The sequence below is a fragment of the Ambystoma mexicanum genome, chromosome 6q (assembly GCF_040938575.1).
Source record: "Ambystoma mexicanum isolate Mex_15411 chromosome 6q, UKY_AmexF1_1, whole genome shotgun sequence".
NCBI classification, from domain to species: Eukaryota; Metazoa; Chordata; class Amphibia; order Caudata; family Ambystomatidae; genus Ambystoma; species Ambystoma mexicanum.
The window spans coordinates 230304787-230324063 of record NC_090937.1 but is presented as its reverse complement, the minus strand read 5'-3'; the positions used below and the strand labels follow the sequence as shown (position 1 = coordinate 230324063).

General features: G+C 44.6%; 1 protein-coding gene across 1 annotated transcript in view; it reads right to left on the bottom strand.

Annotated features, from left to right (window-relative positions):
* Positions 1 to 19277, bottom strand: part of SEC24D (SEC24 homolog D, COPII coat complex component) — a 658686-nt gene that overhangs the window by 17044 nt on the left and 622365 nt on the right. Inside the window, exons 19-21 of the mRNA XM_069630689.1 lie at positions 16939 to 17057; positions 13324 to 13503; positions 10387 to 10578 (exon numbers count right to left, since the gene is read on the bottom strand). Of these exons, the coding sequence (XP_069486790.1) occupies positions 10387 to 10578; positions 13324 to 13503; positions 16939 to 17057 (491 nt within the window). The remainder of the gene's footprint in view (positions 1 to 10386; positions 10579 to 13323; positions 13504 to 16938; positions 17058 to 19277) is intronic.

Genomic DNA, 19277 nt, shown 5'->3' with positions numbered 1-19277 from the left:
TGTGAAAGACAAAAGGGTGTGTGTAGCACGTAAGTATGGAATGCAGCATCTCCAGGTCCCTTAGCCATTGGAGAGACTTCAAGGAAAGCAAAAGCTATTACTCAAGAGTGCTATAAAAATGATAGACTAAAAAAAGGACAAGACTGCTAAAAATCACCCTTCAAGCACATTGTAATAAGCTACATTCCATGCATTTCAATTATTCATGGTATGGCACTGTTGGGTAAAAACAGAATTCAAGTGTCATGTAATGTTGTAAAAGCACAGATATTTGAGTTAAAGAGAATAGTCCTGATACCATTTAGGCCAATGCTTTGTAATGAAGGAAACTAGAAAGTAAATAATTATATAAGTAAACTGGTTTGGCCAAAAAGTGGCGCTCTCCCTCATTTAGTGGCTGGTGCTGGGGAAACGAACTTAGCCAAATTCGTTAAACACTGAAAATCACATGCCCCTGTGCTGTTGTAACACTACAAAAAACCACCCAGTAGGCAAGTACAAAAGCACCCCAGCACACAAGACCTAGCTATTTAAAATATCATCTTTATTATTGCAAAGTACAGCACATCATTAAAACAGAGGTAAAGTCATTCCCCTGTGACAGACATAAGGTGTACAAAAAGCACTCACCCCAGGGGTGGAAAAAGTCACGCGTTCCGCCTGAATGCTCAGGCTTCCTCAGACTATTATTATCCAAATGCATGGTTTACATCATAGCATTTAAAAGGGAAGTGCAATTCCAGAGCGTCCCCACTCGTACCGCATCACGTGAAAAAGCGGTCATGTGACCGCATCTATCATGATGATGGAAAACCTCTCGTACGTAATTACCTCCATATTGGAATGGTCATATGCCTATAGAAACGGTATATCCTATAGGTAAATAGTCCCGTATAACGTATACAGTTCCACTATACAATACTGGTGGTTACCGCGATGCTCGAACAATCTTGGAGATGCTCGAAAATAACACTTTTAAAATGATTCCTTAAAATCAATCATTGTATATCACAGACGCACCAATGTGCCTGCATGTCATAAACTGACTAAGAGCAGCTGAAATGGCCGCTATTAGCCATACGCCCCCTCTAAAGGCAAGCACTTCTAAGCCTAGTGTGACGAGCAGAAAACAGCAGCCATGTTCTAAATGGGCAAATGCCCAATCGCTACCAAACCTCTAAAATGCACGTAATCTATCAGATGGCCAGTGCCATGTTAACTCAGCAGTGTTAATGTATAGATTACAATTGTCTAGACTCTAACATGTAGGGTGTATAAACAGTCACAGTCAGAATCAAAAGTGAACCAATTCATATTAATAGACAAATCCTGTTGGCGTGCAAATAGCAATTCCTATGTCAAAAATGCAATATCAGAAAGTGCAATATCAAAAAGTAGCAGCATAGTTCATCAAGAAATACTTCACTTAATACGGCACAGTATATAAGAAATGTATAAATTGATCCAAAAAGAGGTGCAATGCACAAGGTGCAAATAGCAATTCCTATGTCAAACATACAATAGCAAAAAGTAGCAGCATAATTCAACCGTTAACTCATTTTTGTAAAAATACATACATTTCAGCATCAATGGTTAAACCATTCGGTTTCAAGGTATCAAATTTGCATATGAGTGTGGCTTCCAGTTGCCTCAACCTCAATTCACGGTTGACTAATCTTTTGATAGATGGTATATGGGCCAACCCTGTAAAAGATAGGAATCTAACATCGCCATTATGTACCTCTTGGAAATGGCTAGGGGGAGGATAGGTTAAATCTCAATTTTTAATGGCTCTATAATGCTGGAGAATCCGCATCTTAAGGGGTCCTATCGTCGAGCCTATATAATGAAGGCCACAAGCACATGTAATAGCATATACTACATATTTTGTGATGCAGGAAATTCTATGTTTGTATTTCCAACACTGGCCATTCACACTCCGAAAAGGGACCTTAGACACATGATTACACAGTTTGCAGTGGGCACATTTGTAGAAGCCAACTCTATTCATATTAGTCATCCTCATATTCTCAGCTGGTTTAGTGACCACCATACTGGGGGACAACATAGTTTTGAGGGTCGGGGCCTTACGATAAGTGATATTAGCAACATCAGCCAAAACTACTTTAAAATGAGGATCAGTGAGCAGAACCTTCCAATGTTTATTCATAATCCCTTTGATTTGTTTGGCTTGATGGTTAAACCCTGTGATTAACCTGATTTTCTTGTCATTCACTTTCAATTTTCTGGACAAAAGGGATTCTCTAGTAGGCATTTCTGCTTTCATGTAGCTTTTAGAGATAACATGTTTCCCATACCCACGTCTGATAAATTTCTGGCTAATATTTTTAGCCTCTCTCTCGTAATCACTGTTGTTGCTGCATGCTCTTTTAGCTCTCAGAAATACTCCATAGGGAATGGAGTCTATTAGAGCTCTGGGATGATGACTCTTGGCGTGGAGAGTCTAATTGGAACTTGTTGGTTTCCTATATAATTTAGATGTAAGGGTTTCATTAACTACCTTGAATTGGACATCTAAAAATACCAAACATTGCTTACTAATGACTGCTGTTAGTTCTAGATTGAGCACATTATCATTGAGTATACCAACATATTCCATAAACTCTGATTCAGTTCCATCCCATATAATAAACAGATCATCTATGAACCGATACCAAATTTTCACATGTTGGGTCCATTTTTCCAATTCTTCTGTCTACGCCTGATGTTTCTCCCACCATCCCATATACAGCTTGGCGTATGTAGGGGCCATACATGACCCCATAGCTGTCCCTCGTAGCTGCCTGTATAGTTGGTCCATGGGGTGAGTGCTTTTTGTACACCTTATGTCTGTCACAGGGGAATGACTTTACCTCTGTTTTAATGATGTGCTGTACTTTGCATTAATAAAGATGATATTTTGAATAGCTAGGTCTTGTGTGCTGGGGTGCTTTTGTACTTGCCTACTGGGTGGTTTTTTGTAGTGTTACAACCGCGCAGGGGCACGTGTTTTTTCAATATATATATATATATATATATATATATATATATATATATATATATATATATATATGATACATTACTCACCGTAATCGTATTTCTGATGCTTGTATCTGCTTAGATTCACATGCTGGGCATAGGCCGACATCTAGTGGAAGCTGCGGAGTATTACAGTTTGTTTTTCGAAAGTCGAAAATGGGCGTCGACACAGGCGTGCCAGTAATACTATCCCTAGTGTGACGTCCACTGTACCCAAGATCCCTCACGCGTGTAGGATCCTCAGATTGTATTTTTTCTGACATGAGGAAGCATGAGGAGTAGCGTGAGTACAGATAATCCAAGCAGATAGACAGAAAGGTAAGACTACAAGTAATCATGCGCCTTCTCTCGGAGGGGAGGAAGGGTGGGTCGCATGTGAATCTAAGCAGATACAAGCATCAGAAATACGATTACGGTGAGTAATGTATCCCTTCTGAGGCTTGTGGAATCTGCTTAGATCACATGCTGTGCATAGATTAGCGAGCAGTACCAGAAGAAGGAGGTGGGATGTGAGAAGGGTCATGAGCAAACAGGTGTCTTAGAACCGCTTGTCCCACTTGTGTATCTGTCTTGGAATGAGTGTCAATGCAGTAATGCTGAGTAAAAGTGTGAATAGAGCTCCAAGTAGCTGCTTTGCAAATGGTGTCGAGGGGAACATTTGCAATGAAAGCCAGAGTGGCACCAATGCCTCTAGTAGAGTGGGCCCTTGGCGTAAAAGGCAGAGTCTTTTCAGAAAGAGAGTAACACAGCTGTATACAGTTGATAATCCACTTTGAGATAGCGCCCTTAGAGACGCGATCCCCCTCTCTGCCTGTAGCTACGGAGACAAACAGTTGATCTGTTTTCCTTAGCGGTCTGGTTTTATTTACATAGTATAGGACCGCCCTACGCACATCTAGGGTGTGTAGTTTCACCTCAGCCGAGCTTTGCGGGTTTTGGAAGAAAGCCGGAAGCTCGATGGACTGGTTTACATGGAACTTGGATATGAATTTAGGTGAGAACCTAGGGTGTGTGCGTAAAACCAGTTTGTCCTTGTGGATAGTAAAGAAAGGATCCTGCACTGACAGAGCCTGAATTTCACTGACCCTTCTTATGGAGGTAATGGCTACTAAGAAGGCCGTTTTATAAGTCAGGTGTTTGAGACTACTTTTATGCATGGGTTCGAATGGGGGTCCCATGAGCTTAGCTAGCACCACGTTGAGGTCCCATCCTGGCGGTGGGTTCGAAATAGGAGGGTGAAGTCTCTTTACTCCTTCCATGAAGGCTTTAACCACTGGTACTTTCCACCACGAGACCTTGTTATGGGATGTGGTGTAAGCCGAGAGGGCTGCCAGGTGTACTTTCAGCGAGTTAAAAACCAACCCTGCATCCAGCAGGTGGAGCATGTATGTCACAACGTTGGAAGGAGTGCAATCAACCGGGTTGATTTGTTTATTCTGGCACCAGATAACGAATCTTTTCCACTTATCAAAGTAACAGTGCCTTGTATTTGGTTTCCTGGACTCCTTTAGAATGTCCATACACCTCTGTGGTAATTTGAGATGTCCAAACTCTATGACTTCAGGAGCCATGCTGCTAGGTTCATAGAGTTGGGTTCCTGATGCACTGTTTGACCCTGTTGCTGGGACAGTAGGTTGTACCAGGCTGGGAGTCTGATGGGCTCGCACACCGCCATCCTGCGTAGGTGTGGAAACCATGGTTGTCTCGCCCACATGGGAGCAACTAGGATGAGCGTCATCGATTCCTTGTTCATCTTGTACACCACCTTCCTGATGAGAGGAGTTGGTGGAAAAGCGTACGCAAACATCCCTGACCAGTTCATCCACAGGGCATTCCCTTGGGAGTCCGGCTGGGGGAACCTGGATGCAAATCCTGGGCATTGTTTGTTTTTGCTTGTGGCGAATAGGTCTATAGTGGGGAAACCCCACTGAGAGAAGAGATCTTCTACTACGTCTCTGTGAAGGACCCATTCGTGTTCTTCTGGGAGGGAGTCTCTGCTTAGAGCATCCGCTAGGGAATTGAGCTCCCCTGGAACATGTTGTGATGACAGGAAGATGTTCCGTCTGAGTGCCCATATCCATATTTTCTGGGCAAGCTTGGACAGATTTGGCGAACGAGTACCCCCTTGCTTGTTCAGATAGAACATGGCTGTCGTGCTGTCCGTCCTGATCTGCACCGACAAGTTCAGTAGATGGGGCTCGAACGTCTTTAGCGCTGGGAAAACTGCCAGAAGCTCTAGCAGATTGATGTGGTTCTTGGCTACTGAGTGAGACCAGAGACCCTGAGCTGTGTGGTGGAGATGGTGAGCTCCCCACCCAGTCAGGCATGCATCTGTAGTCACCACGGCTTGTACTTCGGGATCGTAAAAGGGTTTCCCCTTTGCGAGATTCTCTCTTGTCCACCAGTGTAGGCTCTGTACGAGTGTTGGCGAAACGACCACTAGATCGTCCCAATGACCACTTGCCTGAGACCACTGTTTCGCCAACCATTCCTGCATGGGACGCATGCGCAGACGCGCGTGGGGGACCAGGTAAATGCATGACGCCATCATGCCCAGTAACCGCATAGCTTTGCGTACTGTTATCTGTTGACCTGACTGATAATGCGGAATTTGCAGAAGTATATTCCGAATTCTCTCTTCCGAAGGGAAGGTCAATCCTTTCTGAGTATCTAGGATAGCTCCTAGAAACTGTTTTGAGGTGCTTGGCACCAGACTTGACTTTTTCTCGTTGATAGAGAAGCCTAATTCGTGGAGGAGGTCGATAGTCCTCTGAATGTTTGACCTGCAAATTCCTGGGGTTTCCCCCGTTATGAGCCAGTCGTCCAGATAAGGGTACACCGGGATTGCCTCCCTGCGTAGGTGTGCAGCCGCCACCGCCAGTACCTTGGTGAATACCCTTGGTGCTGAAGCTATCCCGAAGGGCAGTACCTTGAATTGGTAGTGGCGACTGTCGACCTTGAAGCGCAAGTACTTTCTGTGCGCTGGGAGCATGGAAATATGAAAATAAGCATCTTTCATATCCAAGGTTGCCATGTAATCCCCCTTTTTTAGGAGGGGGATTACCTCTTGTAGCGTGGTCATACGGAATTTTTGGGGCTTGACATACTTGTTGGCAGGCCGTAAGTCCAATACTGGGCGCATTGTCAAATCTTTCTTTGGCACAAGGAAGTAAGTTGAATAGATACCCTTGTTTACCTGGTGTCCTGGGACGAGTTCTATCGCGTCCTTTTCTAGCAGAATGGCGATCTCCTCGAGAAGGATCCTTTGATGCTCTAGGGAGTGCACTCTTTGTCGTGGAGGATTGTTCCGGGGACGCTGCAGTAGTTCTATACAATATCCTGCGGATACTGTTGACAGCACCCATCTGTCTGAGGTGATCCCTTCCCAAGCCTGGGTGAAGGTGGAAATGCGTCCCCCTACTGGGGTTGCGTGACAAGGGACCCTGAACTGAGCGTCACTGTTTTGGTGGAGGCGTGCCACCTCCCTTGTTGGGGCTGCCTCTGCCTCTTCCACGACCTCTCTTGTTACCCCTGCCGTAACTCTGGGTAGACTGCTGGTTGTTATTCCATTGTGTACCCTGTCCCTGGGCATAGTTGCCTCTTTGTGAATTTTGGCCGCGTGGGCGACGAAAATTACTGTTCCCCCTCTGGTTAGGGGGTTTGTTGGTAAGCTGGCCAAGGGATTTGAGAGTCTCATATTCATCTTTGGCATTTTTAAGTGCGTCTTCGACCGCTTTCCCAAACAATAGGTCGGGTTCCACTGGCTTGTCTATTAAAGAAGCCTGGGTTTCTGTCTTGAATCCCGACTGCCGTAACCACGCATGTCTCTTGATAACAGTACCTTCTGCTATCAATCTCCCTGCGTTGTCAGCGGCGTCGAAAGTTGCTTTTAAAATGCAACCAGACACGGCTCTCCCCTCTGCCGAGATCCGAGCCAGCTGGCCCTTTAACGGTTCTGGAGCAGAGGCAATGAGCGCCGCGACTTCTTCCCATTGATGGCAATTGTAACTAGCCAACAGGGTGGTGGAATTCGCAATCCTTGCTTGGTAGGCGGACGTTGAGGCTACCTTCCTGCCAAACCCGTAAAGTTTTTTGCTCTCCTTGTCGGGAGGAGCTTCTGATGAAGATAAGGGCGTGCCAGCCCTTTTTCTAGTGTTGGTAACCACTAGGGAATCTGGTTTAAGATGTCCCCTTATATACAGAGGGTCAGACTGGGCTGCCCGGAAAATCTTTTCAATTCTGGGGTTGACAGCTCTGGTGAGGTTAGGATTCACCAGGGAAGGATCTATTCTTCGTTGGATGGATTTGAGGATAGGGATGGTCTGAGCGACCGGTCTCCTTTCTCCTACAAACTCCTCCGCGAAGTCCCTTTCCTCCTGTACACCGTGGGTGTCGATGTGGAAATGTTCCGCTGCTCGAGCGAGAACCTCGTTAAGGAGGGGCTGGTTATCGACTGGAGAGTCGGTAACTGGGGCTTCGCTTTGTACTGGGGAATCTACTCTGTAAATTTCCTGCTCATTTTCTCCCTCCTCCAGGTCCTCATCCTCTGCGTAGTAATCTGTCCCGGTTTGTTCTTCCATAATTTCAAACTCCTGGTCCTCTTCAGGGAAAACTTGTCCCTGGTAACTGGGGAGTGGAGTAGAATATGGAGTGGAGTAAGGCTGAACCTCGAAGGGTTCAGGTCTTTCGAACCGGGGCTTTTTACTTAGCGGGATAGGATCGGAGGAGCCTGAGGGTGTGGCCCCTTGAGGGTTATATGAAAGAAAATGTTCTGGGTTCTTATCATAAAAATCAGCCAAGGAAGACATCCTAGACATAACCCTGTCTATGTCTTCACTGGACCATTCCCTGGAACAGGGTATTACTTTAGTAGGTGATGATTTATGGGACTTTTCAAGGGTAGACTTGTGTTTGCTTGTCTGCCTAGGGTGAGAGGATGGCTTTACAGGAGTGGAAGGCTGTGCCTTCCGCTGTTTCCCCCCCTCCCCGTGCGTGGAAAAATGTTTTCCCTGTCCCTTGGAGGCCCCAGAGACTTTCGACGCCTGGCGCCGAGGGTCTGGAGAGGTATCTGTGTGCTTTCGTGGGGCCTCACTGGTGTTAACCGCGGTCTCGGTATCTTGGAGCGCGGCCTGGGGGTGGAAGTCGTCTTCGTCTCCCGACGATCGAACTTCCGTTAATATGTGTAGCGAGGCACTCTTGGCAAGAGTGGATGATTGCCTTGCGTCGTGAGGTGATCTCGATCGAGAGCGCCCAGAGGACACCGAGTCGGACCGTTCTTTTTGTGCCTCTTTCCGGGAAGTCGACGTCGTCGAGGTCCGGTTGGTCTTAGTGTGTTTAGTGTGTGTTAGGTGTGTAGCGCTTGCGTCGCCGGGGGTCTTCCCCATAGCCGCCCTGCCGGACGACCTTCCGAGGTCGGGGACCTGCGCTCGCCGGCTGTCTTTCGACGCCGTAATGCCCTCGCCGTCCGAAAGTACGGCGTCGCTGCCATCGCTGAAGGCGCCCTCCGCTGCCATGGCCTCCTGCCTGGCGTGGTGGGCCCAACGCTTTGTCGAACGGTCCTTAAGTGTCTTAGGTTTAAACCTACTACACGCTCTGCAGTTCGCTTCGGGGTGATCCCTCGGCAAGCAGAGATTGCACGTGGCGTGCCTGTCGACCCAAGGGTATTTGCGATTGCACTTGGGGCAGAATTGAAAAGGGGTACCCTCCATACGCACCTTAAGGCAGCGGGCTGCTAAGTGTAGGAATATATAAAATGTAACTATATATCAAGAGTGAAGAGTATGTACCACCCCCCACTCTCCCTACTTGTAAGGGCCGAGGCCAGCGGCCTACTAGGCCCGGGCCGAGGCCAGCGGCCTTCCGAGGCCCAGATCCGTCGTGCAGCAGTCGACGGTTGATGACTTCTCCAGCCGTCGTCGAGGTTGAGGGTCGACGTTGGGGTGGGGAAGGGAATGAATAAGAATTATAATTATAATAACAGCAAAAGTATGGCTAAGGCCAGGGAACTCCGCAAGATGCTTCCGACCAGTATGGCGGAAAAAAACAATCTGAGGATCCTACACGCGTGAGGGATCTTGGGTACAGTGGACGTCACACTAGGGATAGTATTACTGGCACGCCTGTGTCGACGCCCATTTTCGACTTTCGAAAAACAAACTGTAATACTCCGCAGCTTCCACTAGATGTCGGCCTATGCCCAGCATGTGATCTAAGCAGATTCCACAAGCCTCAGAAATATATATATATATATATATATACAGCCTTTTGGACGTGTGAATTTGCTGAGTTAGCAATAAGTACTAAGGTAGAATACTTTCACATGAGAATCCATAGGGAGTGCATACTCCTTTCCTTGCTGGCTGCAATGCCTGCTTCAAAGCACAATAATATGCTGCATTAATCGTAAACAAACCATCACAGATGCGAACTTATCTGTCCGCTTACAAAGCCTAGGACCTTTATTGTTGAAGTAGAGCTAAGGACAATGAACTAATTGAAATGTAACATTTTCACCGGCACGGACTCAATGATGTCATAGAATGTTCCAGTATATTCGACTGAAAACATATACAAGTTTGTTGAATGTGGGCGGTGGTCCCTTCAGATGTTTCAGAGGAAGCTCTCCCTGTTCGGGATCTGTCTCTCATGGCACTGTCACTATTGAAATAAAGGTACTCTAAGATAACCTAACCCAAATTGGAGGTTCTGTGTGCTTTGACACAACAGAACTGCGTCTCAAACTTTATTTGACAAAGAAAACAGTGTGCCCACTAACATTGTAAGCGTTGAGTGTATATGGCATCGTAGCACTTTAAACATAATGAAAACAAACAGCTTTTCATCTTAGTCCTCTTTTTACAGCTCTTTGGAACAGGGACAGCTGTTATAGTCCTCCTACACTTGTTTAATACTCTTTCTCATTGAGGGACTTGTGAGTATAAAGGCTGTGCACCCTCAGTGGTCAAGCATGGTATAATGAAGGGATTGTAATTCATTCAACAGGTGACCACAGAAAGGCCACTGCAATACTATAGATTTGCTGACAGGATGATTACTGTAGAACGAAAGTCTTCTTCTGGAAATTAGGAAGGTACTTGTTTTTCTTCTTCATCCCTAGCAAGGCAAAAGGCCCGCTTAAACAATGTCCTTCTTCTGTGTCTTCATTATCATATTAGTCATCCCCCCCCACCTCCCCAAGCCTCGAGGGTGACTCAGGGTGTGGAAGAACATTTGTAAAAATAAAAAAGACACAAATCGACTCCTTCACATGGGACCTAATGCATGCGCAATACAAACCTGGGAATAGCTCTCTTCCAGAACTCTATTAACATCATACCAATTACTCACCGCCTCAGGGCTGATGTGTGCAAAGGATGGCACGTTAAAAATCCCTTGGATCACTTCAGGAGGCGAGTTCACACCCAACCACAGGAACATATTCAGACCATTAGCCAATAGGAATACTCCTCCTTCAGAGAGACGCTCTTCCGAGCAGCGGACGGCCGAAGGCATTGCTTCACTTTTCACATCCATATTGTGCTGGATAGAAAATAGCCGGACATGTTTCTGGTCAGTTTGCGCTCTGGTTTACTTGTTTCGTTATAGCTTTTCTTTTACAGTTATATCTTCCTACAACAGTGATATTTGGGACTAAACACAGAACAATTTGCATTTGCTCCTGAGGCTTTTACCATTATATCCTTATGCTAGGTCTGCCTTTATGCAGAGCTGTAAAGAATAGGTCAGGAAATCCTCTTTGTTCTCATGCCTGGGTTGGGAATGCATGCTGCTCTCGCTCGCTCTACTACATTTCACTAGGCATTGCTCCTCTGCTCCCAACCCCTGGCCGGCATGGCTCTAGATTCAGGGTCTCTGTAAAAACACGCCCAATGGCATTCCCGTTTCCCGAGTTACACTGGAGGATAAGGGATAGGTGTATGGTAGGCTGATAGAAGTGTAAGGTGTTGCAGGGGGGAACCACCATGTAAAAAAAAGAAAACGGAAATGCCGCCAATACTATATTTACCACCAGCATTCAATGTCCATGGTCTCCTTGAGTGTTTCCAAGACATTCTGGCTACCTTGGCCCTACAGTTCCTCTTGCTCGCCCTCTTAGGTGATTTCTACATATGGCCTGCTTCTCAAACAGACCCTTTAGCATGAGTGCTCCTCTCCTGCCCAGGATGCATTGGACTGATGTAAGTGGGCAGGTCACTGTGCACTATGAAGGAGACACACCAGATGCTATCTGAACCACTAGCCCTGACAGTCATGGACAGACTAACACCTCCTACAATTTAAGATTATAGACCCAAAGTGTTGGAAACCTATCACCTGCCTTTGATTTCATATCCCTAAGAAGGGCAAGCCATTTACCTCGGGAACTGTAGTTTTAGGCAGTACCCAGACTATGCTGCTCTCACAGACTTCCATTGCTTCATGTTCTCCTTGTGACTCCCCTTTTCACAAATGACTCTCTTACTTTGCGCTGCTGCTAGAGGATAAGCCCCCCAGACTCTCTCGTATCCAGACCAACTCAGCCTCCACCTGAAAGATGAAGCAAGCTATAACTCATAGGGACACACAAACCAAAGGGAGTAATTGCCGCTGCTCTGAGGGCAATGACGCCTAAAAGGCTCTGCTGAGAACAGACTCAAGGGCTGTTACAAGAGGAAAAGAATCGGTATGGGCAGACTCAAATTAAATGTCCTACAAATGAGTGTCTGGTATGATCATGTTTGCTCACTGATTTTCAACAAATGCACCGTCCCAGATTCTGACATTTTAAATACATTCTTCACTAAAAATACACAAAATAAGATGAAGCCACACATTTCTGCTTTTGCTAAGCTCACTGGCTGCTGGTTCTGGCAGTGTTGGTCATGGGCAGCATATCGGTAGTAGTGGCAAGTATTGCCAGCCAATGTTTCACCATGTTGGGAAAAACACTTTTAGGACTGCATGCATCCCTTGCAAACATATGGCCACGTGGTACACAAATGTATGTGAAAATGTGCTGCTTGACCCTATAAATGTGGCAAGGCATTGTAGCTAAAACCTTTGCTAGGTATTTATTCACTAGCTTGAAAATGCCTACCAAAATGCCAGTGTGGAGTAAATACATGGTTGGACAAGGAAGGTTATACAGCAATGAAGGCAATGTTTCTGAGATATGCTTCTAAATTATATTTCGAAAAGTAGTACTGTGGCTCTTTTGAAGAATGCGTCCCTATTTCACTTTGCAAAATGATGTTGAAGCTGCGGAAAACACTCAAAACATTTACACAAAAAATGCATTCAGGGCACAGGATAATGAAACCATGGATGCGTCAAAGAATGCAATGCATGGCCTGGGCAAGATGCTTTTTCAAACAGCCTGGTGGCATTTAATGACTTGAGGATACATTGTCACCCCTACAATAATTCAAGGGCTCTGCAGCAAAGCTGTGCTCAGTGAGCTATCATCCAATTCTCTGGGGAACATGTGGTTGTGACATCCTTTGGTGCACACTGGCTATAATAGGAAAGACAACTTTCTCAATGCTCTGCTCTTCAACATCGTGATACAGTACAACAAAAAAATCTCAAAGCATCTTTTTCCACCCTACACAACTGAGGTGCCTGCACAATCTCAACAAATCCATAGCACCCTTATTAGCTTGAATCGAACTGAAAAGGGGAGCACCCTCTGAGGCCCTCCTGTGCTTGCTGGATGGCACGTCTGCTAGGGTGTGGTGGTAGTGGTGGTGAGCCGTTCTGTGCTTAGCTGTCTTACTTACAGAAGTACTGAGGGTGGGCTGTGCATGGAGGAGTGTGTGTTAAGGTGAACACATAGGGTTTGTGAGTCTTGTGAAGCAGTGAGTAGTCTGTGTGCATACCATAAAAGAGCAGTAGGCACAGGATGAGTGCAGTAGCACAACACAATATTGTTTAGTTGCCGCTGAGCTGACAGCCGTGAGACCACATACAACGTCCAATATGATCAATTCAATTTCTGTGTTTAAGGGAGAGTTTTTACAGATCATGTGTGTAATATGGTATGGCTTTCAAACATAAATGCCTGACTACAATGTTATAGTTCTCTGTACAACATCTAAGGCCCTCCACCACATTAAGCCTATTGTAAGAATGCAAATCTATCACACACACACACACACACACACACACACACACACACGCACGCGCACACGCACACGCACACCACAACACACCGGCAGTTAGCATTCCCATATCAGATAGAACCTAATCAGGGCTATAAATAGGAACTGCTGAATAAATACTTACTATTGGTATGAACTGTGGGTAGAAAAATAGTTGTGTGTCTGCGACATCCATAGACATGACTAACTGCCTCTGGAAGGTTCTTTCATCCGTTGAAATGTCCGAGCTCCCCACCAACACATAGTTTTTCAGTAAACAGTTCATGTACACTGGCAGCACCTTCATGGAGTCAGGCAGGATGAGCTGTATAAAACAGGCCGTTAGAAAGAGGCTACCGCACAGGAATACAATCACAGCTTTTAACATATACAGCAAAGAACCCAAACACAGATGAACAGTGAGGTCATAGTCATAATTTCAGGCTCCAGTCAAATACTAAATCGTCATAGTCATAATTTCAGGCTCCAGTCAAATACTAAATCTTCCGCTGCTGCCATCTGTCACTTTGAGAGATGAAATATGCTATGAAGGAGATTAACTCAGCTACAGTAATCCCAAGCAAAAAAGGAATAGTAAAATATTAAGGAAAGGAAAGAATATTAAGTACCAGGATCAATATTTTATTTGCACTGCTAGCATGCTATTTATGTGTTCATCATTCTTGCCAGCATTGACCGTTAACTGGCTGTCAGTGAATTAGTAGCTGTCAGCGCCCACACATCGTGCATCAGGGGGACCGAACCACAGAGTTAACCGTTAAGAGGTTTCTGCTTCATTGCGTGTCACCAATGGGGGTCCCTGGGCGCACTCATCACTAAGCCAGGCTTGTATCACTCCAAAGCTCCTCGGCCCGTCTTTGTATGAAAACGTGGCTAACCCTTCACTGACTTTACCACAACACCTCTGTGTTGAACAATGAAGTTCTGGGATAAAATATCTGGGAACAAATAAACCACATAATTTTCGGCAACAGACCTTAGAGACTAGACAATCCTGTAGCAAGTAAAGGCCATCCCAGTAGCCGCTGTGGAATTAAGGGGCAAGATAGTAAAACATGGCTTCCTACTACATCGACAGCCATTAAATACCATCCGCGAGCCATGTGCAGGAAGAAAGTTCATAACTGCCCTTCTGGCTTGAGAAGCTTGGTTTTCCAACACATGTAAGGAAACGTGATTACAAACTCGAGAAGACATCTTGGAGAGTCCACACTATGGATTACCGAACTGCTTGCCCTGCACCCGAACCTGGATTCATGCCAATGTAGGCCCCTGCCCCAGACCGGCCTTTAGCCCTGATTACAGGGAGCATGTGTGCCATCTAGACAAAGGACTCTCATGCTTGTAGAAGACTGCTGCAGCAAAGGTTCAAATGATTGGGCATGCTACTGAAGTGCTTTCCCTCTGTAAGAATGGTCACAGAACCTGTTGAGGGGATGCTGATTGGATAGCTGATGTTTTGGAAAACTGTGACCTTTTCGAGGAGGTCTTCGAAGGAAGTCAATCACAATTCTTCTGTTGTACTGTCTCGTTTTCACAGGCCTCCGAGATAATCACCAATCTATATGGATAGATTGCCTCAGACTGAGAACCAGCCTGGCACATGTGGTGGATAATTGTCTTTGATCCATGAACTGAGAACAGATTTCTGCTTTTTCCATGTTGGATAGGTCTATAGCCTTAGACAAATGTGCAGTGGTGCTGCTCCAACTTTTCCGTAACCCATGAGTCTAGGAGGAACTGCCTGTGTGGCTATGGTAGCAATTGATTGAAGCCAAATCATGCCAGAAAGCATAATAGGGTGGTGGGATTCTGCCTAAGAGCGATGTTAAGCAAAACAAAAGAAGTGATGGCTGGAAGGGTTAGAATTAATCTTAAACCACTGCAATTGCTCTGGGCAACCCTGCAGACCATCGTTCTTCATCTTGCCAAGCCAAATACAAAAAGGGGAAAGGCCTTATGCAAATCAGGCTTAGTCCCGCTCCAAAAGGGGCAGTCCTGGTCAAAACCACATGCAAACCCTAAACATGTTTCGGCCTCACTGGGCATCATCAGTGACCCTGGCATACCCGTCCCACTCACAGTGACTAACCCAAAATCAAAGCGGTGATAGCTTGAAAGTTTAGAATTAGGCTTAACCTCAGTCATTTGCCCTGGGCAACCCCCCATCCATAATACACCTCAATATATCCTGGCCTGACGTCATGTCCGGCGCAGGGCATTTAGAGGTGTTGGGTGGGGCCAAAGTGAAGCCACGCTGCACCCCCTGGTGGTGAAAAAGTTTCCGAAGATCAGCTGCGCTGCAGAAAGGAATATCATAAGTGGAATAAGCTCTAGCACAATATCATTTTGTTTGTAAGGTGCAGTCTAGGAACCTTGGTTAAACTGAATAGAACACATACAGTTCTTCAGGAATAAAGACGAGAAAGCAATTAGGCTTCCAATCAGACCACAGGTGTGGGTATCCACGACCACTCTCCTCACCAAAAAGATTCAGAAATAGATTGCAGCGGTAGACTCTCACTTAGTCTTGTTCAGAAAAAGATTGGAAGACTGGGATTGGGATGGGATTGGAGATGGGATGGGATTGGAGATGGTCTGACAGAGTGGTTGCTATCATTCTCAATCACCTATGTCTGCCAGCTCTATGTTATTAAGTTCAGCTGAGCAAAGAACCTGCCAAGCATTTTGAAGTGAAAAAACCCTCCCTCATGCCATCTGCAAACTGTACTGGCATTGTGGTGGCCAGGGGAAAGTGAGTGTAGAGGTTGGAGAAACACAAGCAATGAAGCAATACAGCAAACCTTGAGGTTCTATCTCAGGCTCCATGTGGAGCATTTGCATGTTTTAGCCCTCAATGCTAGAGGGCGTTCTCATGATCCAGTATAATTTCTCATATTTGATAGCTACTAATGTGATCGAGATGGATACCCTCAGCATTGACAGGAGTGGACAGAGAGTGCACACGAGACAGAGAGTGAAGGAGAGCAAAATAGATGAAGTTAATTGTTCAAAGATCCTCCAAGCTTTTAGGCATACACTCAAGCACCCATCCACACCATTTTGACAAAGGATCCTGGAGGTTTTAAGTCTCAAAACTGGTAATCCTGTCACCCATGTGCCCATTAATTAAAAGACAGGAAATGTGGAAACAGAGAGACATACACAAGGACACTAGAAAATAAACACATTTTGGGTCAGGAAATCAGTGGCAGCATTATCAGTGATTGACAACTTACATGACAGAGTCAAATAAACAAATATGATTACAAAGGGAGGGACATTGAGTTTAGTTTAGTTTATTTTCTGATATAGCGCACCTAACCCAAAGGTATCTGGGTGCTTAGATGTGAGGAAATCATTTCCACATCAACAGTTCCCATCAGAGAAGGAAGTATTCAGGAAGTATTCAGCAGGTTAAGAGTGGCAGTCATAGGAAACATTCCACTGGACCAAACAAGAGAGACTCACTTGTGTGAAGAAAGACATTGACTCACAGAGTTGGGTCTTGACCAGCTATAGACTGAGAGCTGACATTTGAGCTTACAAAATAACACTGTTATTTTCTACAGTGCACAAAAGATGATCATGGGAAGGATATGGTAGAACAAGTAATTTCCAACACACAATCATTTTACCGAGCCCTTGTAATGTATTTTCACTCACACCATCAGTGCATAAATGTACATTTTGGATCAATGATGTTTTGCTCTTGCTACTTTGATAATCTGCTACTCACCTGACTTACTGCCGAAGGGCTTGCACAGTGCTTCCTGTAACATGCCAAAATATGCGCAGTCTGATTCACCAGGATGTCTCTCACAGTCTTCAGTGGGTGACTGAGGATAGCCTTGTACGCTATGAATAATGAAAGAGGACAAAGTTGCAAACTCACAAAAAAAAAGAGTACAATTTCCTGTCTCAAACAGAAACTATCACAACCATGGGATGAGATATGTTTATTCTTTACTTTAGAAACAAGCAAACTCAAAGGTTTTACATCAAGCTTATTTCTTTCAAATTGGTTTTTAAGTGCTCTCAGTAAATTCAATGACCTGACAACATTAAGGCACATACAGATAGGTGTCGATTTGATTTAGCTGTGGTACAACGGCGGCTGCACATTCAACTATGGTTGTTCCACCGCTCTGTATGCTGCCGTCTCTATCGTTCACCCACTGACTGTATTTGAAACACAGCAGATGTGTCCACGCCACCTGTGTTTTTTGCTGCTCATCCTTACTTCCTGTGGCGCGGGGGTCAAGAGAGCGAACCTTTAAGGAGACAGCAGTATACCAACCCGCACATTCGCCCGGAGTAACACAAGTATAAAAGGACACTTCCAAAGATATCACAAGTTTCAAATAACTGCTTTTTCTCTCTGCAACTTTTTAAAGGAAAGCTAATTTAAAATAATTATATGAGGTCAGGTAATTTAAGAACATGATATGATGTCAGGGTCCCTGTGAAAAGTACTATCCTGTGGTAAGAAACACAAATAGATGTTACTGTGTTAATCACATATATGCGGCATTACCCCTGAAGCCCTCTTACTCATGCCATGTTATGCAGGTGCTTACAGGTAAGGATGCTTCAACCTTCAAGATGGAAATATATCCTTTTGCTTTATAAAGGCCAGAGTGTGGCATGCCAGGTTTCACCTCATCCTCCATTTGTGTGGGAAGGAAAGCGCTTTGCTTGAGGGTTGTTTTACATTACTTTGAGATAGCTTCCTCTTGGCTGATATAGAATTCCTCTTAGGACGGATGAGAGCTTCTTCAGATCCTCCTTAGAGACATGGCAAGTTGGGCGTTACCTCATCGGGATGAGCGCCTGGAGTTTAACATGATGCCCAGGTTAAAGGACGTTGATTTCAGAGGTGAACTGAAGAAGACTCCAAATGGATTTGGGCAACTATTTTCCTAGCTTACTCATTGGTCCCGGTTCTTCTTCCTGCATTAATTCAGGTAATTTAGACTAAGGGAATGGTGATTTTCTCAGCAGAGTTGGAGGGGTTTACGTCATCAGAGATTAGCATTGCACAAGCTTTTGTTTAATAGCACAATTTCCTATTTCCTTTTATTGATTTTGGTATTTTGGTTTTTGCAAAACTTTCACACAATATTGAAAGACAGATAATTTAATTTCAGTACAATACAATACTAAAAATACAATGTACATCTCAATCAGTTACAAAAGTACATAACATTTCATTTTCATTAAATGACCATTAAAGTGCTGAAATGTCACAAGCAATTACGGGAATCAAATATTTGAGTACAATGGTACGGAATATGTTTCTGTTGTGGTTGATCTTGTAGTTTGCAAATCATTCTGTCTAAGGCTAGGATCAACCAAATTTTGTGAAAAGATAGGAAACAATTCCATAATAATTCGAGCAATAAATACAACAATTCATGAATGCTTTTCTTTTAAATCAATTATATCCACGCAGGCCATTAGCAAATGTTTCAAGAAATCAATCATCTCCATGTCACAAAACCTACATGTTCTCTTGTCTTTGGGAACATTTCATTGCAGGCCCATTACACCTGGGGTGGGAATCAGGTTTAAACGAAACCTAAAATAGATACTTCTGAAAAAATTAAAGGGCAATATCGAAATATATATTGGAAGAGCATCACACCCGGGATGGAGCTTAGCATATTCCTTATGCTGGGAATAAGTTGCTATTGATCTTTTATTAGCACGTCCATCCCAATCAAATGGTCACATGGCTGCATCAACAAGGTTTCTTCATTCACATATATGTCTTCAAGGATGGAATTAATTTGGTTTAAATATTTTACTATCTCTGGCACGATTTATTAAGAAAAGTTACCTTGTTGTCCTTGGATAAAGCATTTTCTGGAGGAGATACTTTTTCTGATAATAATTAATGTTTTCTCCATCTCCTTGCTGTTTCCAAGGAGACTAGCCTAAGCTCCATCTTTATCAGTGCCATTGGTATTGATTTTCGCACAGCCAAGAGGTTCTTCCAAACATATCCTTCTAATGTATGCCTCCCAAAGTGATAAAATTACATAAATCTATACCGTAGATAAGGGATGGAATTAT